This window comes from Naegleria gruberi (genome assembly GCF_000004985.1).
Source record: "Naegleria gruberi genomic scaffold NAEGRscaffold_56, whole genome shotgun sequence".
NCBI lineage: Eukaryota > Heterolobosea > Eutetramitea > Acrasida > Naegleriidae > Naegleria > Naegleria gruberi.
Window position 1 is genome coordinate 32,915 of NW_003163271.1, and position 22,891 is coordinate 55,805.

The 22,891-nt window shown below is 33.1% G+C and overlaps 9 protein-coding genes and 2 non-coding genes across 11 annotated transcripts; 9 read left to right on the forward strand and 2 right to left on the reverse strand.

Moving 5' to 3' along the window:
- Nucleotides 1-85: 85 nt before the first annotated feature.
- On the reverse strand, nucleotides 86-547 carry NAEGRDRAFT_72774 (uncharacterized protein; the record flags this gene model as incomplete). Its single annotated transcript, XM_002672080.1, has 1 exon — nucleotides 86-547. One exon carries the CDS (start codon nucleotides 545-547, stop codon nucleotides 86-88), a length of 462 nt encoding a protein of 153 aa, XP_002672126.1.
- A 571-nt stretch (nucleotides 548-1,118) lies between these two features.
- NAEGRDRAFT_82759 (uncharacterized protein) lies at nucleotides 1,119-1,556 on the forward strand. The gene has a single exon (XM_002672010.1). The coding sequence runs from the start codon at nucleotides 1,152-1,154 to the stop codon at nucleotides 1,524-1,526; it is 375 nt and encodes a 124-aa protein (XP_002672056.1). The 5' UTR covers nucleotides 1,119-1,151; the 3' UTR covers nucleotides 1,527-1,556.
- Nucleotides 1,557-1,744: 188 nt separating this feature from the next.
- On the forward strand, nucleotides 1,745-4,428 carry NAEGRDRAFT_81298 (EVH1 domain-containing protein; the record flags this gene model as incomplete). Its single annotated transcript, XM_002672011.1, has 6 exons — nucleotides 1,745-2,052; nucleotides 2,098-2,194; nucleotides 2,246-2,330; nucleotides 2,387-3,184; nucleotides 3,229-3,309; nucleotides 3,354-4,428. Exons 1-6 carry the CDS (start codon nucleotides 1,855-1,857, stop codon nucleotides 4,426-4,428), a joined length of 2,334 nt encoding a protein of 777 aa, XP_002672057.1. The 5' UTR covers nucleotides 1,745-1,854.
- A 123-nt stretch (nucleotides 4,429-4,551) lies between these two features.
- On the forward strand, nucleotides 4,552-4,623 carry NAEGRDRAFT_t608. Its single transcript has one exon. It is a non-coding gene; the product is annotated as a tRNA-Glu (tRNA).
- Nucleotides 4,624-4,666: 43 nt separating this feature from the next.
- NAEGRDRAFT_72777 (uncharacterized protein) lies at nucleotides 4,667-5,707 on the reverse strand (the record flags this gene model as incomplete). Its single annotated transcript, XM_002672081.1, has 2 exons — nucleotides 4,667-5,454; nucleotides 5,491-5,707. 2 exons carry the CDS (start codon nucleotides 5,705-5,707, stop codon nucleotides 4,667-4,669), a joined length of 1,005 nt encoding a protein of 334 aa, XP_002672127.1.
- A 649-nt stretch (nucleotides 5,708-6,356) lies between these two features.
- On the forward strand, nucleotides 6,357-7,784 carry NAEGRDRAFT_72778 (uncharacterized protein; the record flags this gene model as incomplete). Its single annotated transcript, XM_002672012.1, has 1 exon — nucleotides 6,357-7,784. One exon carries the CDS (start codon nucleotides 6,357-6,359, stop codon nucleotides 7,782-7,784), a length of 1,428 nt encoding a protein of 475 aa, XP_002672058.1.
- Nucleotides 7,785-8,019: 235 nt separating this feature from the next.
- Nucleotides 8,020-8,091, forward strand: NAEGRDRAFT_t609. Its single transcript has one exon. It is a non-coding gene; the product is annotated as a tRNA-Glu (tRNA).
- A 1,736-nt stretch (nucleotides 8,092-9,827) lies between these two features.
- Nucleotides 9,828-13,046, forward strand: NAEGRDRAFT_72779 (uncharacterized protein; the record flags this gene model as incomplete). The annotated part of the gene is made up of 7 exons (XM_002672013.1): nucleotides 9,828-9,895; nucleotides 9,946-9,970; nucleotides 10,022-10,089; nucleotides 10,133-10,159; nucleotides 10,430-10,452; nucleotides 10,499-10,601; nucleotides 10,832-13,046. 7 exons carry the CDS (start codon nucleotides 9,828-9,830, stop codon nucleotides 13,044-13,046), a joined length of 2,529 nt encoding a protein of 842 aa, XP_002672059.1.
- Nucleotides 13,047-14,215: 1,169 nt separating this feature from the next.
- On the forward strand, nucleotides 14,216-17,875 carry NAEGRDRAFT_72780 (uncharacterized protein; the record flags this gene model as incomplete). Its single annotated transcript, XM_002672014.1, has 1 exon — nucleotides 14,216-17,875. The coding sequence occupies one exon, from the start codon at nucleotides 14,216-14,218 to the stop codon at nucleotides 17,873-17,875; it is 3,660 nt and encodes a 1,219-aa protein (XP_002672060.1).
- A 54-nt stretch (nucleotides 17,876-17,929) lies between these two features.
- Nucleotides 17,930-20,395, forward strand: NAEGRDRAFT_72781 (uncharacterized protein; the record flags this gene model as incomplete). Its single annotated transcript, XM_002672015.1, has 1 exon — nucleotides 17,930-20,395. One exon carries the CDS (start codon nucleotides 17,930-17,932, stop codon nucleotides 20,393-20,395), a length of 2,466 nt encoding a protein of 821 aa, XP_002672061.1.
- Nucleotides 20,396-22,329: 1,934 nt separating this feature from the next.
- NAEGRDRAFT_52426 (uncharacterized protein) lies at nucleotides 22,330-22,866 on the forward strand (the record flags this gene model as incomplete). The annotated part of the gene is made up of 1 exon (XM_002672016.1): nucleotides 22,330-22,866. The coding sequence occupies one exon, from the start codon at nucleotides 22,330-22,332 to the stop codon at nucleotides 22,864-22,866; it is 537 nt and encodes a 178-aa protein (XP_002672062.1).
- Between the last annotated feature and the right edge of the window lie 25 nt (nucleotides 22,867-22,891).

Sequence of the window (22,891 nt, forward strand, 5' to 3'; positions counted from 1 at the left end):
TGTGTTAAATAACAAAATAATACATTATAGAATTAATGTTAGTAAACTCAATAAAGATTTATAATAATTTATAGTAACATCATGATTATTGAAGATAATTGGTGATCTTCATCTTCAAGAACATGATCAAAGTGTTATAAGCAATAATGATGAGGAAAATTCCCAATCCGAGGAAAATGTATCGGGAGCGAGTTGTTGTTGATGGATCAGCTGCCCAATTCAATGAAATAAATCCAAGTCCTCCTATTGTGAATAAGAAACCAGCACTGAATCCTTCAATCACGTATTGAGCGTTTAATCTATATTCAAGAACTGCTACTGGTCTAACTCTTCCGTCAGCATCTCTTCTACTACCAATAGATGGAGGTTCATTGATCATATCGTAAACAATACCGGAACAAATAACAAAGTATGAAGCAAGAAGAAGAACAAAGACGAGCATCTTTGGAAGACCCTTTTCAAAGATACTTGGTAATTTAAGTTTGATATCAGGTGCTCTGAGAGCAGAAGTGTAGATGGCTTTAAAGATTGGGAAGAGTGGATCCATTTTTTAAAAATTTTATTCTTTTTTAATAAATATTAATTTATTATTCAAGTGGTGATGATCTACAATCGCAAGTATGGTAATTAAAATTGTTTTTATTGAGAAGTAAATCATTATATAACAGCAGTATATCTGGATGATATGATGCTTTAACACTTATACAACTTCACAAGGCTTGTTTTATTAAGCCATTATTAAAAAAGTTGTAAATATGTTATCATTGTTTTTCCAAAGAGTTCGCAAGGGATGAAGGTGTCCAAAAATTATTCATGGGTATTTTCCTATGTCTATTGAATAATTCAATGTTAATGTAATAATCCGATAGAAATAGTTCAATGATGATTTCGAGAAATAATTGACGAATTCCGATAATTTATATCGATAACGTAGTGGAACATTAATGCATTAAAGCATGACAAAGATTAATTGATGAATATTTATTGTTTTTGGCTTTTTTTCATGTTATTCACCAGCTAAAATTTCTTATTGTAAAATCCAGGATAGACTAGTCATCCCAAAAATTTTAAAAATTTTGTTGAAAAAAAAGTCGAAAAAAGTAAGTTCTCTCACGCCTATCACAGGTCGCTAAACAACATCAACTAAAGACATGTCTTCTGCAATTGTTAAGAAGGAGCAAACCGCCCCAGAACAATCCACCAAGGAACCAATCCACAGAATCAGAATCACCTTGACCGCCAAGAACGTCAAGGCCCTCGAAAAGGTCTGTGCTGATTTCGTTAGAGAAGCCAAGAACAAGAAGGTCAAGAGAGTCAAGGGTCCAGTCAGAATGCCAACTAAGATTTTGAAGATCACCACCAGAAAGTCTCCTTGCGGTGAAGGTACTAACACTTGGGACAAGTTCGAAATGAGCGTCCACAAGAGAGTTATTGATTTGCACGCTCCAGCTTCAACTGTTAAGGACATTACTTCCATCTCCATGGAACCAAACGTTGAAATTGAAATTACCGTCTGTGACTTGTAAACGTCTACAAATAAAAAAATAAAATTATATAAAAATACAATTAAATTATTAATTTGTTAATCCATCAAATCATTAGTATAATCATGGGTGTCAAAAAGATTGTATGATGGATCTGGTGTTGAAGATGTTTGTCTATTTTCTTGGTGTTCCACTCATTGCTAGCAAAACTTTCTCAAGAGAGGCTTGGCGCGTACAGATAAAAATAACAAAAAAAATAGCCTTCCTCTCCCGCCACATTCATCTTGCCTCTTCTTCATCTCCTAATAGTGATCGAAATTAATACAAATAATTATTTGGACAAATTTAATACATTGATGGAGAAGTTATAATGGCAAATCAAGTATATGAGGATAACGAAGAACATGAGGATAATACATCATACGATGATGAATATTCACCGATCGAGGATATTTCGGAGGGTGCTCTAGACTATAAAGATCCAATGAGAAGAGTTAAAATTTATCATTTGAGTGATCTTGGAGAGTGGATTGACAAGGGAACAGGACATATTCACTGTGAAACTCAGGTATGTTTGAAAAACATGAATTTCCAACAACAACAAAACAAAAAGGATAACGAAACTAACCTTGTATTAGTCTCAGAGTCTTCCGATGAACGTTTATTATCAACACCAATCTCAACAGATGATATATATGCTTTACAAAATGGTTAGTATTACCTTGTTTTTTTACAATAATTTTTGTTAATAATTTCTGTAGCAACTTTAATCGTTTGGAATGACCCAGTTCAAAAAATTGAAATGGCTCTTAGTTTCCAACATTCTGATGGATGCATTATGATATGGTAAGTCTTTTAACATCTTGTTATTGTTAAACAATTATTTAAAGGAATGAAATCAGGAAAGTTCAAGGAAAACCTCCTGATGGAAAGGAGGTTGTTGCAAGAAACAATCAAGAAGAGGAAAGTGTAGATGATGAAATTGTTGGTATGGGACTAAATGGAAGTTCTCTAAGTATTGGATCAACAGGTAGTAGTTTAGGAAAAATTGAGTTACCTGAACCTAGTATTAGTAATCTAACAGCTATACTATCTATAATTACCGATCATAGATTCAGATTACCAAGTTATATCAAGTCTGATTACATTTTAAAATTGTTCCAGGTTTTTGATGATTGTGAGGATTTGGATAGTGTTGAAAATTGTCGGATTTTATTCAAAATATTCTCTGGAATTATAGCAATTGATGATCTTGAAATATTGGAGATACTATTTTCTAAAAACAACATCATGAAGTTAATTGGTGTTTTGGAATATGATCCAGATTTACCAACAAAAAAAGCCAATCATAGAAACTTTTTAAATAATCGTGTAATTTTCAAAGAAGTTATTCCATTCAATAATCATAATGTTTTGGATAAGATTCATCAAACATTTAAAATACAGTATATAAAGGAGACGATTTTGGCATCAATTATTGATGACCAAACATTTAGCACATTAAGCACAATAATATTCAAGAACAACACAATGATAATCAATTCCATCAAGGAAGATCAGGAATTCTTGAAGAAGGTATTTTCAACCCTATTAGCAGATGATACTCCAAAAGATAAACAAAGGGACCTTTCCAAGTTTCTTTCTGAATTCTTTGCATTGCTAAAACATCAAAATATTAACAATAAGATAGATACCTACAAGTAAGTTGACAGTTTTTAACTTGTTTTATTTAATAATATTTCAGGAGATTAACTCTAGATCATCAATTATTGGATGTTGCAGAGAAACATTTACAAAATGAAAATGTTTCAATCAGACATATTTAGTAAGTACTTTATAATATTTAATTCTAATGCATTATTATTCTAGTTCCGAAATACTTTTATCTATAGCACAGACGATTCATCTCTCTTTCCTAGGAGAAATCAAACAAAGACATTTAAGAAATGATTTCAACTTGCTAAAGGTAATAATCAAAACTATTGTCAGCGAACCAGAGCTGGGCATTCAAGACAATTTGACAGAAGTCATAAAGTTATTATTGGATCCAGAGACCCTCCTTACCAACTCTGACGTATTCATTGACCAATTTTATAAGCATCATGTTGAATTGCTTGCATCTCCAATTTTAAATCCACAGACTACAATTAATCATTTCACAAAACCTTCCATCAAAGTCAGTTGCATTAATCATGCATTGGACTTACTTTCCTTTACAGTAATTCATCACAAACACAGAAGTAAGAACTTTTTAATAGCGAATGACATTATATCTAAGGCCGTTCATTTATTGGATGTTTATAGGGAGAAGGATTTGATACTTGGCGTAATTAGATTCTTCAAGTCTATTATTTCGAGGGGTGACTTGCTACTTTGTACAAATATTTTGACCAACAACCTTTTTGATCCAATCATGGAAGTTTGGAGAAGAAATGGCTCAGTTTACAATCTCATTAATTCTGCAATTATAGATTTATTTGAAGCATTAAGAAATACCACAACTGGTAGACTTAAGCAACATTGTGTCGAACGATTCAGACAAGATTTTGAAGCTGTTAATTATGTTGAAACATTTGCTCAACTTATTGAGGAATGTGATCAACAAGAAAATTCTGAAAACAATAATAATGTATCTCAACAAGAAAGTGATGATGCCTACTTTAATGACAATGAAGAAATGCACAAGTCTATGATTGCACAAGATTCACCAGAGCGAGCTTCTGTTGAAGAAGAGGATGATTTTTTCTTTACTCTTTCGAAACATAAGGGTAGCAATCAAGATGATGACGATGATGAATCTGATATTTACTCTAATAGAGAGAAGAATGATATGGAGACCTCATCACCTCATTCTCCACACAAATTGCAAATTAGTTTGAAAACCAATACCACTTCACCAACCAAAGGAGAGGTGGAACCAAACCCTAAGAAGGTTAAATTTTAGTAATTTATAATAATAAAGAATTTAATTGAAACTCTCTAGGTATCCCAACAACATCCAAACAAAACACAAACAGATATATACCACTAACAGTCCATTAAGGATAAATATTCATAATGAATGTATTCCCGTGTAGTCCAATGGCTAGGATACCTGGCTTTCACCCAGGAGGTCCGGGTTCAATTCCCGGCATGGGAGAATACTTTTTAATGTTGATAAAACCAATTTTATTTGGTATTGATTAAGGAATTTGGAGAATAATTTTTCCAACAGTTCTATTGGATTCACTCATTTTTTGAGCTTGTGAGGCTTGATCCAAACTTAGAATATGAATTGGAATGTCTTTCCATAAACCACTTTCACTCAACCACTTTAAGATAACTGCCAATTGATCACCATCCCTTTCAGCATACAAATTTTTGGCTCTTTCACTTCCAAAAACCTTTCCAGAAATTCCTTGAGGTGTGTGAACAATTGTAACAAATTGTGATTCTTCATCTTGTTTGAGCAATTCAATGGAATAGTATTCTTGATAGGATCCAACAAAATCCAACACTATATCAAAGGTACCTTTCAAAGATTCCAATTCATGAGTGAGATATTCCTTTCCCTTAGTGTAATCTAACACTTGATCAGCTCCCAACTTTCTAACAAAGTCTGCATTCTTTGCTGATGAAATGGTAACAATCTTTTCAGCATTGAAATAATTCTTGGCAAGTAAAATACCTGACATTCCAACACCACCACTTCCACCAATGATTAGAACTTGTTTTCCTCTCAAGGAGTCTTTTTGTCCACTCTTACTTGATGGATGTCTGAGGAAACATTGAAAAGCAGTCAAGAAAGTTACTGGACACGAGGCAGCAACTTGATGACTAATTGATTCTGGATTAAGAGCTGCTTGAGATTCAGAGCAGACAACATATTGACTGTATGTTCCTCTGATGTGTGTCATGTTACAACCACAAACTGAATCACCAATCTTGAATTTGGTTACTTTGGAACCAGTGGCAACTACAATTCCACTAACTATTCGAAGGTAAGAATGAAAAATATTAAACTTACAATCAACTCCAAGAATCGTTGGATATGAATTAATATAAAACCCATATTGTCTTACTTTACAATCTAATGGATTAACTCCAGCATATTGATTTCTAACAAGAATGTCATCTTCATTCAATTGTGGTAAATCAAATTTATGGTCAATTACAATGTCATCAGCACTGACATTGGCAGATTTAATAATTGCAGCAGTTTGAAAGGTTGGAAGACTTGACATTTTAGAGATGTGTATTCTTTTTTTATGATTTGAATTTTGAATTGCTTATCCAGTTAAAAAAGTTGACTTGTTTTTATAGTGTTTTGAAAAGTGTGCGCAGCAGAAATAATGTATTCTATCGCGGTAATTAAGCAACCAATCAGAAATGGAGCGCTGATTTTGGGATATTTTGACTTTCGCAAGGTTAATTTTTGATTTTCTTGTCAAGGTTCACCATCACCAGCAAATAGCTGTATTAGTAGCTGTAGTTCTTTTACTTGCTTTTGTAAAGTTCATACTTTACAAAAAAAATGCTCAAACGGAATGAAGGAGGCCGAGTTGTGATTTTCTTGGATTTTTCTTTGGAATCAAATTTGCTTTTGCAAAAATTCAAAGACAAACTACATCATTGAAGGAATATTGTAAGAAACGTGATGAAATATTAAACAAAAGACCAGAATTTATTCCATTGGAGTTTTATCGGGATTGTCAAGTGTTGGTTAAATATCCACATTTATTGGAGAATTTGCTGATTACAACGGATAGGGAATTTATTTTGTATTTTGTTAGATCGAGGGATGATCACATTCATTCAGTTTGTAGAGCTATTTCAGATACTTTGAAATGTGATGAATTATTTATTAGACAAGCCATTCAAGCTAATTATCAAATGTTTAAAGTTCTTCTTGAAAAACGTAATCAAGACTACAACAGAAAAAGAACAAGCAAGATACGTAGAGGTCGATTCAAAGACGAGGGAAGTGATGACTCTGGAGATGAGGATAATATATCAATTGACTGGGAGTATTTCATTAATTTGAATCCAAAAGTTCTAAGATTTGTCAAAAATAGATGGAAAGAGTTGGATAGAGAAGTAGTTTTACAAGCTTTGCGAAAAGATATTATAGCAATTTATTCATTGCAAGCTCTTGACAGAGAAATGGCATTGTTGGTAGTTGAAACCAATCCATTGGCTTTGAAATATGAACATGGAGTTTGGCAGAATGATAAAGAAATTGTACTGAAAGCAATATCACAAAATAAGAACCTACTTGTGTATGCATGTGATTCGATCATTGAAGAAGTGTTAAGAAACAGAGAACTCATTGAATATTCTCAGGAGGATGTCATTAATTTAGTATTGAATGGTGTGAAGGAAAAGCCATCTTTATTCAATTACCTTCCCGAACATATGAAAACAAATCATGAATTTGTTATCAAATTGGTAGAATTGGACACAAGAATATCCGAGTTCATTCCAGAATCTTTAAAACAAAACAGAGAATTTCTAATGGAACTGGTCAAATATGATAGAAATGCATTTTACAATTGTAAAGATATGGATCTGAGGGGGAGTAGACAATTTTTATTGAACGCCCTATCCACTTACAGGTTCTCACTCTCCAGTGCTCCATCTCATCTCAAAGATGATAAGGAATTTGTAATGGAATGTTTAACTGCATATCCTGCAGACTTGGATGAAGCTTCATCTCGTTTGAGAGATGATGAACAAGTGGTAGAATTGGTTTTAAAAGAATTTAATAACGCATCAAATAGATTGAAAGATGATAAGGACTTTGTAATGAAACACATTGAAGAATTTCCTCAAATGTATCAGTCATTGAGTCAGAGATTGAAAAGCGATAAGGAAATAATTCTAAAATGTGCATCTGGAGGTGGAGTTATTTCAAATGGTTATTTCTTTCACGACGATGACTTTGTATTAGAATTGGTGGAAAGAAATGCTCATATTGTTGAAACACTGGGAAAGATAACGCCAGAGTTTGCTAAGAAATGTATTGAGCGAAATGGCTTTTGCTACCATTTATTGAAACAACACTCTATGGTAACAGAATCTGACGAATTGGATCAATTAGCAGCTCTTTCTCGTGGATATTTAGCTGATAAACATACTGAGGATATTAGACCAACATATGGATTTCACAAAATCAAAACTCGCACAAGCTATGAGGATAGAGAAATTGTGGATTCATGGATTAAGAAGAGATTGGAGAAGCAATATGATGGGTTATATATTTCACTCAGCTCGCCAATATTTGTAAAGGGAAAGTTTGTGAATACCCACATTAAGGGATGATTACCCATTATGTGAAACCTTACTAATTTGAATTTGTCTTTATTTTGGATAAAGTATTGAAACTAGGAAGCTCAGCAAACTTCAACACTCTTCTTTTTATAATTTTTAAAATGTATGCAATAATGTAGCAAGTACATGATATTTATGAAATTATAATTCCAATTTTCATTATTATTAGTAATTATTCCCATTTCTTTATTTGTCCATTAAGGATAAATTTTCAAAATAAATGTATTCCCGTGTAGTCCAATGGCTAGGATACCTGGCTTTCACCCAGGAGGTCCGGGTTCAATTCCCGGCATGGGAGAATACTTTTTTAATTATGGACTTTTAATATTGTTAAAAATTAATTTTATGTTACCACATGAGGTATTGAATAATTTAGAATTTGCATTAAGGAATGTGGAGAATGATCTTTCCAACAGTTCTATTGGATTCACTCATTTTTTGAGCTTGTGAGGCTTGATCCAAACTTAGAATGTGAATTGGGATGTCTTTCCATAAACCACTTTCACTCAACCACTTTAAGATAATTGCCAATTGATCACCATCCCTTTCAGCATACAAATTTTTGGCTCTTTCACTTCCAAACAATTTCAACAAAAATCTATGAGCCTTTTCTTGTCACATTAATAAAAATCTGCCATGTTGTTCAATTAACCACAATTTAATAACACTCATCGTCAGGATAATCCACAATTCCATACATGAGAATATTGGAATAATCACAATTTATAACAACAGAATCCATTACTTCCTTTTCCATTTGCTTTTTCGTTTCCTCTGCTTGTTTACGATACAATTTAGCTTTTTCTTTACCCACCTCAAAGGTTGCTACGCACATTGATTCATAATCCATGTCAGATACATGGTTACGCTCAACAAGCTTTGAGTATAGATGCTTATCAGTCCTATAGATGTATTCCACAATTTTGCTTCTACATGGTTTTGCATGTTTCGAAATATCTGTGTGGGTATCGGTTGAGATCAGATTCATGTCGTTAGATATTGGGCCAACAATTGAAAGAACTACAAACGAGGATAAATCATTGTAAAAAGCCATGTCCATAGTAAGAATCACATTCTTGTTTGTTTTCAATTCATAGGTTGTTCTTGTAACGCTAAAACAAAATGAATACCCTTTCGAATGGATAAGAAATTCTAAATTTTTGCACATGTTGGACTTTTGGCACTCTTTCCTCTTGTAATTCAAGGTTTGGTTACACTTTGTGGTATGTTTGAGCGAAATTTGAGGCTCCTTAGAATAGGTTGTTTTTTCCTTCAGCCAGTAATTTTGTTCCATTAAAACATATTCTGATAAATCATAAAAAGTTTCATTGTAGGATGTTTTTGATTTGAATGTAAACAGAGGAAGAAGACTTTTTTCTAACTGCTCCTTGCCCATAATAAAGTTGAATTTTGTAATGATTGCACTGTCGTGGGCAACATGATCTAATAAACAATCTTGATATACGAATCTTGTGTTCAATGTATGATTGTTTAAAAGTTATTAAGGTAAAAAGACTACAGCACCACAGGTTCCCAAGTTGTCTCCAACCTCAGTACTGATGTGGCTCGACGATGCTTACCTTCTCAAATCGGACGGGATGAGATGCATTCATCGTGATATGGCCGTAGCCATTCATTTATTTAAGTTCTGAGTCATAAATCTTTAAGCAACAGTTAGGATTGTAAGGAATATATTTTAATCAAGATTTTGGTTTGTTCTTCACTATGAACATGCTTGACTCACAACGTTGATCACAGCTAAGCCATTGTGAAAATAATTGAGTCAAGCATGTTCATAGTGATCAACGTTGTGCAGGATGTAATAGTTAAAGTTCATACTTTGCTCAAAATGGGAAGTTACTACCCTTAATAAGACCAATTTAAAAGAAAACATTCATGTTCAATTTAGGAACTTTTAGAATTTTGACTTATTTTATTATCATCCACAAAGAAACCATTGTGCCAGCTCTTGTTGGTGCTAAATATGCTTGATTTGGGTTATGTAAATTTCAAAGTGCAGAACATTTGAAAAAAATGCTGAAAAACAGCATAACAGTAGATTTGAGCGGTAAGGACGGAGAAGATGGTCATCAAGGCAAGAGGTAAGAGTACATACCTCAATTTTTTTGATGTTAATATGTTGCCGAATTAGTGGACGTAATGGTGAAGTGGGAAAGGTAATGTTTCTAATCTCCCTTAATCATCATAAAATCACTGTTGTAAAATAGTCAGGGAAAAGTGGACAAATATCTGCCTTAAATAATGGAAATGGAAGTCATGGAGAACCAGGAGGACCGTAAGTATATATTGCTGGAGTGAAATTAGCCATGTGTTAATAGAGGTGGAGATGGAGAGAATGGTGGAAAGTAAGTTCTAGCTGTTATTGAGTACTTGACCTTATTTAATATTCCTTCTCAACAACAGTGGAAAAAAGGGGCAACACGCAACAGCTGGTGGAAATATTTAAGTAAAAATTGAGGGATCCAATCACAAGTTAATCACTTTGAGTGGAAGTATCAATGATTCTGTGTGTTTGAATGATGGTGCTGGACAAGTTTTGGTGTTTCTGGCGAATGGTGGAAATGGTGGAAAGTGAGTATCAGTGTAGCTTTGATTTGAAGTGCTTACAATTATAGAGGTGGACGTGGAGGACCAGGTGGTAAGTTGCTGAATAGCAAACACGACTGAGAATGTAATTCATTCAGGAATGGGGGGAGTCGGCGGAAAAGGAGGAACTGGAGCAAGAGGTGGTAATGGTAGCTCTGGAGGTAATGGTATGAATGGTCAAGATGGTGGCAATGGAGGAAAGTAAGTATTGAATGATTGAGACAATTTTGAAACTAATAATTATTTCAGTGGTGGCGTGTAAGGAGAAATACAAGTTTAGTTAGTTGATTGAAATTTAGTGCTGGAAAAGGAGGAAATGGTGGAGAGTAAGTTTTAATAATTGGTTGGAAATTCATATGTGCGTTTAACAAGTGGAGGGGAAGGATCCAAGTAGGTTTTTCAATTATTACAACTATTTTAATGTGGAATAGTGGTGGAAATGGTGGAAATGGAGGAAGTATTCTTATTGAAACAAATAATGCTTCCTTGTTGAAGTTTGTCAAAGCAGAAAGTCAACCAGGTAAAGGAGGAATGGATGGAAAAGGTGGCTCTGCAGGAAGTGCAGGTAAAGGAGGAGAGAAAGGACCTGGAGGACCTGGTGGTAGAGGTGGTGCAGGAGGAGCTGCAATGGGAAGAGGAATAATCAATACAAGATCTGGATCCAATGGAAGGAATGGATCAGATGGAAAATCTGGACAAAAAGGTCAAGAAGGAAGGAAGGGAAATCCAGGACACACTGGACAAGATGGTACACCAGGAAATTTAACCATTAGAGTCTATGATCCTCTTACTAATCAACTTGTGGAGGAAGGTCATTCAATTTATAATTTGGTGGTAACAACATTCGAATTGTGTGGCTATGAAAATGATGGAATTTTTGAACCAGATGAAAATGTCTTTATTACCAACGTTGGTGTTAAGAATCAAGGAGGATTGACATTACCATCAGGTTCAGTTCTCTCATTTCCAAGCACTCAAACATTTATTTCAAACGGTGAATGTTATGTTTTGGAGAAGAATTTGGCACCAGGCGAATTCTTTTCAATTCCTTTCCAATTTTATGGTCGAGTTGTTGGAAGGAAACAAAAACAATTTGGCCCTTTCAAGTCAACAATTAGCATTCAATCAAGTGCTTGTCTGTTAACTTCTCCATTTAGTGAAGGTTTTGTTAAGAAGGAATATCCAGTTCAGTATCCAATAGTATTGGAAAGTGTGAAAGTTCCTAAAAGTTTGGGAAGAAATGAAAAAGGAACAGTTACAATCACCGTAAAGAATCAATCTCTTATCAATTATGGCTCTTCATTGGGTGATGGATACAGAATTAAGTTTTGTTTAACTCTGGATTCAACGTATATCATTCTAACAGAAACAAGCGCAACTAATATATTTGAAGAGGAAATTCCCTTCATCCAAGCAGGAATGTCATACTCTAGAACGTTTAACATTGAAACAACTATCAATGCCCAATTCTATGAAACCATTCCAATTCAAACAAATTTATTTTTGAGAGGACATCCTATTGAGGAATCATTGAACTCCATTCGTATTCAACCAACATACATTCCAACTAATCTCGATTCTCCAAATCCTTTCGATGTGCTCTTCTTCTCAGATAAGCACATTAATAGGCAGGAATTTTCAAATTACATGTCCCTGCTTGGTAGAATAGGATTGAACGTGAATGTATGGGATATTGAGAGATACGGTGGACTATCTTATAATAATAAGGGTAAGAGACATACAAAATCATGGATTGATGGTGGTTATGAAGGTAAAATGATAATAATGCCTCTTATGGAACAAGGCTCTGAAAAACAAATGGCTGTCTCAGATATTTTCCAACATTTCAGGGGCAAAAATTGGCAAAATGATTCATCAAAACCAAACAATGGATCTATCGTTTTTATCGGTAACCCTTCTGATTCATTCAAAAGTCAACTCTTTGGCGAATGCTCAGCCCAACAAATCCCAGAATCTGAACTAAGAGAAATGTTTCTGCTTTCTGAACCGAATGAAAGCTCAATGCTTAAGAAAGCAACAGAGTTTATTAAATCCCTCAATAAGACACATCCATCAAGGGTTTATAGAACTGAAAATGTGTTATTCAATCCTCAAAAAGATGGCTCATTATCAAAAACTTTATTAGGATCAGCTGATTATAAGGAATTACCCTTAAGCACTGCTGATGCTTTATATTTCATTCCAACAAAGAGTGGAAACTCTTCTGGATTCATGAACGGAGGTATTACACTTCAAATTGAAAGCAAATCAAATATTGGAAAATTGCTTAACACTATTCTATATTCACTTCCTGTTGAGAAAAAATTGGAATTGTTAAGGAAACCAACCGAATGGCTTTCCAAAGTTCAAATTAAGGATGAAAATGGTGATTTACTTAATTATGTAACTTGTATTATCTTTGCTCTAAGCTTTAATCTGTTTTTGGAAATAATTTACAACGATGAAAATGGAAGATTTTCAACGGGTATTGAAGCAGATTTTGAAGCACATTTTGATGAATATAAGAATCATCCTCAATCCAAACAAATTGTTGAAACTCTATATTTGGTATTAAAGAAACTTGGCAGTGAATTAAAATGGAGAGGAACATCGGTACCTAGCATTAAGGAAAGGAAAAACCTATGAAACTGTTTACAAAGATTTGAAAAGCATTCTCCTCAAGATTTCATCGGAACCTGCTGAATTTTTGAAGAAGGAGACCAAGACTCGTATTGGTTCTATTTCAACGGATCACTTCTTATGTCAGTTGGAGAATTTCACTAGACCACTATTGGAAAGTTATCATTTGGAAATGGAGAAGGAACTTAGTGTGGATGGAGGAGATCATGGACATTCTCATTGACATCCTCATTGAAAAATATCACTGGAATGAAGTTGTATTATTACTCAGTTTGGTGAACTGTGCAATAAAAAAACAACTTTTAAATTCATAAAACTTTTATTGTCGTTTAAGTACCTTACTCAACCAGATACAATAATAATGCAATTTCAAATGGAGCCAGTGCGACATCTCTAATTTTACTTGGAATTCAAATTATTCTTCAAGATAGCCCTCCACACTTGAATAAATATTCTCTCTCACGACAGTATCAGTAACTTCTTCAAATCCTTCAATATTATTTTCCTCATCATCATCGTCACTATATTTACTAGGATTCACTTGTCCCTCTCCAGCTTTACGAACCAATTTTTGTACTTCGTAGATAATGGCATAAATTCCATCTTCATCATTACTCTTTGGTTATTTATTCTCTTTGGTTAATCTTTTCATTACATTGCTGATTTGTGTGCTAACTTCATCATCACCTGCATCAGTATACATTCCATACATTTTTTTCTTTTGTGTGGCTGGTATGTTAAAACAATGATGAACTTAAACATCCTAAAGGTTTACATTCGGTGAACATAAACAATTCTAGAAAAAACGAAATTTTGTAATGGCATTCTGAGTTCACATTCAATTTTTATCAGTTTCCATTCAATACAACTTTCCATCTATACCTCTAAATAGACTGGTTAATTGTTTTACTTCTGATGTAACATTTACAATGACACATAATCAAGCAAATCTTAGAGATAGATATTCGTAGAATTAGTTGTTACTGTGAAAAACAACCAACTTCCCAAACTAATCTTCGGAGTTGTTTTTGGAATTTTGTCAACTCCTCAACTTCTTTAAAAAGAAGGACATTATGATAATCTTATACAAGAAAAAAACAACAAAGATGAATCACAAAGGTTTTGCATTGCTTCTTGTGTTAACATGTCTGTTGTTTATTACCATTCATCCAATAATGACTAGTGAACAAATTATTCGAAACCTTGCCGGTCAAGGAATATGTGATGGTCATTTATCAACAAATGCACCAGTCAATCCCAGTGATTGTGCCTTTTTGGATGAAGAAATGTTAATTGCAGATGCCACTAATCATAGAATTCGTAAAGTTTTCACAAATGGAACAATTGTAACCATAGCTGGAAATGGATTTGCTGGTTACAATGGAGATGGTTTAGATGCAACAAGTGCTCAATTGAACAATCCAGTTGGCATTTATGTTGATACCAATAGTAGAGAAGTTTACATTGCTGATTCTAATAATCATCGAATTCGTAAAATATTACAGAATGGAAAAATTACAACAATTGCTGGAACAGGAATTGCTGGCTACAATGGAGATGACAAAAGTGCAGACAGTGCCCAATTGAACACCCCAAGTGGAATTGTTATTGATCCAAATAATGGAGAAATTTTCATTTCAGATTCTAAAAATCACAGAATTCGTAAAATTTTACAAAATGGTAAAATTACAACAATTGCTGGAACTGGAGAAGCTGGTTACAATGGAGATGGAATTGAGGCAAAGTTTGCAAAATTGTATCTACCAAACGGAATTGATTTGTATGAGAAAGAGTTGTTTATTGCTGATCAAAATAATCATAGAATTCGTAAAGTTTCGCTTGATACTGGACTAATTTCAACTATTGCTGGAAATGGAAATTCAGGTTACAATGGAGATAACATTCTGGCAACAAACTGTAAATTGAGTTTACCTGCAGGAGTTAGATACGATTCGAAAAGAAGAGAAGTTTACATTGCTGATTCCAACAACCAAAGAATTCGTAAAATATTAGAAAGTGGAATAATTGTAACAATTGCTGGAACAGGAGAAGCTGGATTTGATAATATTCTCAATGCTACCCAATCAAAGGTTAATCATCCTAATAGTGTTACTTTGAACGAATTAGGGGAAGTTTTCATTTCAGATTCACAAAATTATCGAGTACGAAAGATTACAACAGAAAGTGGAATAATTACAACAATTGTAGGAAATGGATTTGAAAAGTATTGCACAGATTTAGCTAGTAACACACCATTGTTTTATCCTCGTGGTATAATTTCGAATGAAAATGGAGAATTTTTCTATGCCGATTCTAGCAACCATTGTATTCGAAAAATTCTGACAAATGGTACAATTCTTACAATTGCTGGAACAGGTACTAAGGGTTACAATGGAGATGGAATTGAAGCAACAAGTGCTCAATTAAATACTCCTCACGATGTTGCATTAAACTTGGCAACTGGCGAGATTTACATTGCAGATACGGAAAATAATAGAATAAGAAAAATTTTGACAAATGGTACAATTACAACAATTGCAGGAACTGGAGATTATGGATACAATGGAGATGGAATCATGGCTGTAGATGCATGGTTGAATGAACCGAGTGGTGTTGAAATTGATTCCACTAGCGGTGAAGTTTTCTTTTCTGATACTGAAAATTTCAGAATTCGAAGAGTTTCGAATAGTGGAATAATTACAACAATTGCAGGAACTGGAAAATCAAAATTTAATGGAGATGGTATGGCAACAGACACGAATCTTGCTACTCCAACTGAAATTCAATACGTTCCAAGTACTACTGAAATTTATTTTGCTGATTCTGGAAATAATAGAATTAGAAAATTTACTATAAATGGAATGATGACAACTATTGCTGGAACAAGCACAAGTGGATATAATGGTGATAATATGCCTGCAACACGTGCTTGGTTGAATTTTCCAGTTGGTGTAACATACGATCCAAAAACCAATCAAGTTTATATTGCCGATTTATCTAATCACAGAATTAGAAAAATTCTGACAAATGGTACAATTACAACCATTGCTGGAACAGGAAAAGGAGGTTATAATGGTAATAACTTGACAGCCTTATCCACTCAAGTGAATGGACCTCATGGAATGATACTACAACCGAATGGTGATGTAATCTTTTCAGATAGCACCAATAATGTCATTAGAATTATCAGATCTGATCAAATTTATTGTAATGGAACATTGTCAAGTGATTTGAATGTTTGTAATGGTCGTGGTTGGTGCATGGAGAGTGGAAAATGCTCTTGTCAAGACGGATGGATTGGTGATTATTGTTCAGAGCCAACATGTGAAAATGATTGTTATGGACATGGAAGATGTGTTTCGAATAATACATGTGAATGTGAATATGGTTGGGATGGAAACTCTCACTGTTCTCAATTTTCATGTGGTGGATTGAATAATTGTAACTCGAATGGTTTATGTGTTTCGAATAATACTTGCAGTTGCCAATCAGGATGGGCTGGAACTGATTGTTCTCAATTTACTTGTTCTGGCGCTAGCAATTGTTCAGATCATGGTTCCTGCATTTCGAATAATACTTGTCATTGCAATTCTGGTTGGAAAGGAAATGCCCAATGTTCCCAATTTACTTGTGAACTCACAAATGATTGTTCGAATCATGGCTTGTGTGTTTCGAATAATACTTGTCAATGTAGTTCAGGTTGGAATTTCATTAATTGTTCCATCAAAGAATGTCTCATTTCAATTGTTTCAGGTTCAAGAGAATTGATATGTGGAAATGATAATTCTTCTGGTCAACTGAAAACATTTAGCAGAATAACGACTCCAGTAATTGAAACAACAAGTTTCGAATTGAATGAAAATCAACATGTAAATGTTGATATTGGATCAAGAATAATGAATTTGGATCTATCTCAAGACAAGTATTTCATAACCTCTTCATGGACCAATTCGAATAATTTATTCTTTACCAATGTTTCCAATTTACTAATTCAAAACTCAGGTTCATCACTTATTCAAGCAGAACTTTCAACAAAAATCAAGTATTCTTTCACGCATCATTCAAATCTTGATATCATGTCATTTAACTATAATTGTTTAAGATTTGACATCCTGTCACATTTGTGGACAAATCAATCCATAACAACAAGCATTTCTCCACAAACTAACTCCATTACATGCACAACTATATTCATTTCTTCAGTAGTTGTTCAAAGAACTTTAATCCCTTCACCATCAATCTCACCAAAACACTCATCAAATCCATTTCCATCAATTTCACATGAAAATTCAATTCCACTCCCAAGCGATGAGACAATTACATTGAATATCCAACCTGGAGAATCAATTCTCTATCAAATAACTCTTCCATCCATGAAAAGACTTTCACTTTCGTGTAAAACAATTTCAGGAAGAGATTTAAATTTGTTTATTGGAGAAAATTTCAAACCGTCTTATGAAATGTACTCAAAAGTTATGAATTCTAATCAGGAAATGGATTTTGAAAATTGGAAGTCGATATACCAGGTGTTTTACATTCGAGTTCAAGGTTTGAAAGATTCAACAACTCAATTCACTATAAGAGCTTCAATTAGTCAACTGAGACAAGTGAATTCTTCGAGTGGAGCAAGAAATGATAATTACACCATTGGATTAATCGTCTCAAGTGTTATTTCACTTCTATTATTAATCATTACCATCCTAACTGTTCTTAGTTGTGTTTTCTATTGGAGAAAGAAACGTAAACTTATGGAAGAAACCAGAACGAAACTACTTTCAACTCCTAATTCGCTTCAGTATTCACCTCACCAACCGTATGAAATGGAGGAAGCATAAACTATTGAACTGTTTTATAAACACAAATAGAATTTATTGTAAAAGTTTAAAAAAATGTCTCAACACCAAGTTGATTTTACCCTCGCGGATCTTCCCACTGAAATTCATCATACAATTTTTTACTACCTCGATTATGTTCGTGATATTTGTTGTGATCAGTTATTGTATGTTCCGATGATTGAAATGCCATCAACATTGGAAGAATATGAACGGAATTGTATTGATCATGGTGAACAGGAATTTATTGATTTTGATCATCCTAGTCGCGTGCCTTTCTTTTTAGCCTGTCAATCACTGCTGAAATCTGTAAAATCATTCAGACCAATAGTTTTGAATTTAACACTACCATCAACAGAAAGGGGGCTCTGCAGATATTATTTGGACAAGTTATATATTGAAACATTTCAAAGAACTCCTTGGTTTAGAAGAGCAAAACCTGCATATCATTTTAGTAGTTATGATTGGAATGACGCATTTAGAGCACTATTTGAAAGGATGAAAAAGCTTTGTGGTGGTCATCCTTTGTTTAAAGTGGAATTTGTATCAGTTGCTTGTATTGTTGGCAGAAACTATACCTCTTTTGAATATGCTTATCATGGAGGATTTAATTTACACAAACTTATGGATCTAGTACCTAACCTTAAATATGCACTATTCGATTTCAACCCTTCATTAGTTTTATATGAAAGAAGTGAATCTTTGACCATTATTTATGCATCAAAGTCAGATTATTACCATTCAGCATTGGGACAAAAAAAGAACATTTACTTCTCATCCTTTGATTATGAAAGAAACCCAATAGTACCAATTGAAAAATTGAAAGGAGTATTTCCAAACAATTATCCAACAAATATTGAAATATTCCTCTACAATAGTATAGTATCAAATAATTTTAAGGAGGCAAAATATATTATCAACAATTTTACTCTTAATGCTAATATATTTTCCTATATATGGAATACCAAATCTTACATGACACGAGAACTCAACTATTATAATCTTACACAAATTATGGACATATTACATTTTTTTTACAAAAATTATCCATCTTTTAGAGTATTTAGAATTCCAATAGACAATATAGTATGCTTAAAACTAATTGTATCACAGCCATTTGTAGATATTCATGTTGGTAAGAATATTACCAAATTATTCCTAGAGAGAATGACTACTAAAGATGTTCAGGTACTATCTAGAGATTATAATGTTGATTTTTCCAAACTTGGTAATTTCAAATTCTCTGCTAATTGTTTTTTAGAAACAAATTTACAAATAGAAAATACTTGTGATATTTTTGGTGTATCCACGGCTATGTTTAGATTGGAAAGAGGCAGTAACATTATTGAGAAGGATAAGTTTGGAAATAATATCCTTCATTATATATTCTTGAATAGGAGAGGAAACAATTTATCGCAATCTCTTTCAAAGTTTTCACAAGAGGAAATTAAATTACTTGGAAAAGAGCCAAACATTTTCGGTATCACTGCAAATGAACTAGCGCTTATTAAGGGATGTGACTTTAAAATTGAAAGTTTTAATAAGAAATTCTGCTACGAGTCCTTTGGTAGAACCTGTGGCAGTTCAGATTTGCCTAGAATGTTACTATTTGATGGATTAATGGTTAATGAACAAATCTATTGTGTATTTATGAATAATTTACAAACCAGTAGATATGATTATGATCAATATAGAGATATCAACTTTAGAGATGAAAATGGAAAGCATTTGGTTCACTATTCCCCAAATTGTTTTAGTGAAAACACAGAGTGTTTGGGTTTAGAATTGAAAGATATTATCTTTTGCAAAGATAATAATCAAACAATGCCCATCCAAACATTTTACAATAGTTATCTTGTGGCTTTGGACAAGTTAGGACAAATTGAGAATATGCCCAAGTTGAACTTTTTTTCATATACTGATAACTTTGGAATGTGTCGATATTTATATTTATTGATGAATTCCTATATTAATACTCAGTTATTGGTATCAGAAGCTGATACTATTGGATTTGATTACTCTTCAGGTCAACCTGAACTTGTATCATTGTGTTCTCATTATTTGGATGGACTCTATCATTTTTCAATTGAAAAAAGCCCTTTGAAACAATTGAAAGGTATTAGATACTTTGGAAGTGTTGATGGAGATGATTTCTCACATTACGTATTGAGATATTATTTGGATTACATTAACAAAAACCCTACTTACTATCTAGACACTTCAACCCTCAAGGTTCTTATTGCTAGAGGACTAAAGTTTGATGTTGTTAGAAACTCACAAGGGCAAACAGCTTTTGATTTAATTGATCACTTAACAGGGACGACACAATTGAAACATATGAAGAAAGTATGTAGAAAAGGCCGTACCACAAAATCCAAGGCATTACCCAAATTTACAATCAAACACAATCCAATTCCAAAAGATGTTTTAATAGAGGATTCTGAAACAACACTTGTTGTTAAATCACAAAATGTTGCACCATTCCGTATTAGAATCAAACGCAGTTTAACATTTCACAAATAGCCTAGAAAATAATAAAATAAAGAAGTTCAGCAGAAACATCATATTGATAGATATCCAACAGGTGGTCTTACATCAGTATTAGCTGTTGATGAAAACAAAATGGGTTGGATTAACATTTAATTTGGCAGTTGACATTATTTCAATTAAGTTTTCTATTGGTTGAAAATGACGGGAAGCCTGCCAGGAATATGACGACAATCCCGCTACAGTCTTTGACTGTATGAACAGTGAAGGCAACGAAGACAGAATCTTGTTGGTTCAGGTTTTGTTTGAAGAAATTGTTAAAGTTGATCAACCTCATATTTATTGAACATTTGTCATGTTGAAATGCATGATGCAAATTTTGGTTTCTCATATTCTGATCAATTCTAAATTGAAACTTCATTATTTACAATTTACTGAATTATTTACAAGTTTTTAGATTTGGTAATTTTCTTAGTTGTGGTAGTAGATTGTTTAGCTCTCTTTTCAATTGAATTTTTAGAAGATCTTTTCACTGAAATTTGTTTACCATTTAAATTTGCATGATGATAATCAATATTATTACGATGTCTAGTTCCACTTATAATATTTGAAGTATCAATATCAAATAATGGTAATCTTTTAGATAAATCAATTGGTTTAGATCTTGTCCATTCTGTTTTTGTTGGAATTCTATCTTCGGAAGAATGTGATGAAGTATTTCTAGCTGGCATTTTGCTCTTAGTTCTTGTTATTAGGTTGTTTTGTTTTGTTGTGGAAATTTCATCATCCTATACCAGTTATCTATTTATTTCCATATTGATTTCCACTAATTTTGTGATTCCGATTTTTAGTGGATTTTCCACTCATCACAAGAATTTGAATTTTTCTATTAATATTAAGGAAATTTAATGAAAATCAACAAACAAAAGAAAATAACAAAATAACAATAAGAAAATGGTCTCAACAAGAAGAAATATGTATAATTCCTCCAATAATACTTCACAATTTAATTCCGAAATTTCTCTGGATAATATTATTGGTGGAACAAGAAGAAGAAATTTAATTGATTACAAAACATTGAATTCTATTGGAAGTGAAACAAGCAAAACTTCCAAATCTCAATCACATAACACTTTAGAAATGAGAAACAAACAATTCAAAATGTGGTAATCTCCATTTAACTCAAAATTTTGTAAACCTAGGCATTCATTGTAAATAAACCCAAAATATTGATATAAAGGAATACTCTCCTAATCAAATAAATTGTCTTATTCAACAATATCGTTCCGTTTCAATAGCATAATAACAAAGAGTTGCATTCCTCCTCTTAATTTCCTTATCGTTAACTTTTCCATTATGAATCGTTTTTCCAAAGTAACTAGTTCTGCCAGTTTTAAAATGTAAGCAGTGTATTCAATTTTTAAATTGCAATAATGTACATGTTGTTTATCCTCATTGAAACATAATGAAATGAATTCCTTTTTGAAAAGAAGATTTTGGGATTCCTATTTACTTTGATATCACAACATCCATACATGCATGTTGAATGAGAGGGTGTTTACATGTCCGTGTAGTTTTTTTCATCATTGGCGGTTCCAAAAGTTACAACGAGTTCCCATCTAATTATTTTAAGCAACACGATCAAGAGGGTTAAATGAGAATATTGTAAACTAATATCTCCCTTTTCCCTATGTGTTGTTATGAGTTCTATTCGATAGTTAGATGATACTGAGGTGTTACCATTCCTCTTACTGACTTCTCAATAAGGTTGTTCCACAAATGTTCAACCAATTCAATTCTCAGAAAACCATTGAACTCTATTAAACTCCATTGTAAATATTGTAATCTTACTCAGTCAAAATTACTATAAATTCAAATTGACAATTCTTTTTGATAAAAACAAAACAAACAAACAATAATATTCAATATTGAATTGTATCTGAAAACTCCTCAACAAACTTAAACTCAAAATGACTCAACAAACTCACGAAGAATTATTCAATGAAAACATGTGTGGAAGTGGTTTGGCATTCAAGAAGGTAGTTTGTGAATTATTCAACAATCGTATTGTCCCTGCGACCAAGAATCTTCAACAAGTCAACCCAAAGATGATCATCTTGTTGGATTGGGCTTCTCTTGCTGCATTGCCAAGTGAAACCAAATACAAGTATGGTGATAGATTTGTTGAAGATACCCTGTTGAATAATTGCATCAAATTCTTAATTGAAAGTCCAAGATTGAGCAATATGAGTGAAATTGCCAAGGTTTTCATCAAGGATCCTGATTGTAAGGAAGTTTTTATGGGATTGGAAAAGTTGATTTTCAGAGTTGTACACAATGCTGATAGTAAGGAATCTTCAGGTTTCCTTGGATATTCTTACAAGGTTAATGGTACTGATTTGGTTGTCACTTTGGATTGCAATTTGACTCTTGTTATGAAGGTTGCCAATGAAAGACAAAGCCCAACTGCTGATTCAGAAGCTAAAAAGTTGATTAATGCTTTCTAATTTTTTAAATGGCAGTACTCTATGA

What these genes read in the sequence shown, in the direction of transcription:
- NAEGRDRAFT_82759 (XM_002672010.1), top strand. Translation starts at nt 1,152, where the DNA reads ATGTCTTCTGCAATTGTTAAGAAGGAGCAAACCGCCCCAGAACAATCC.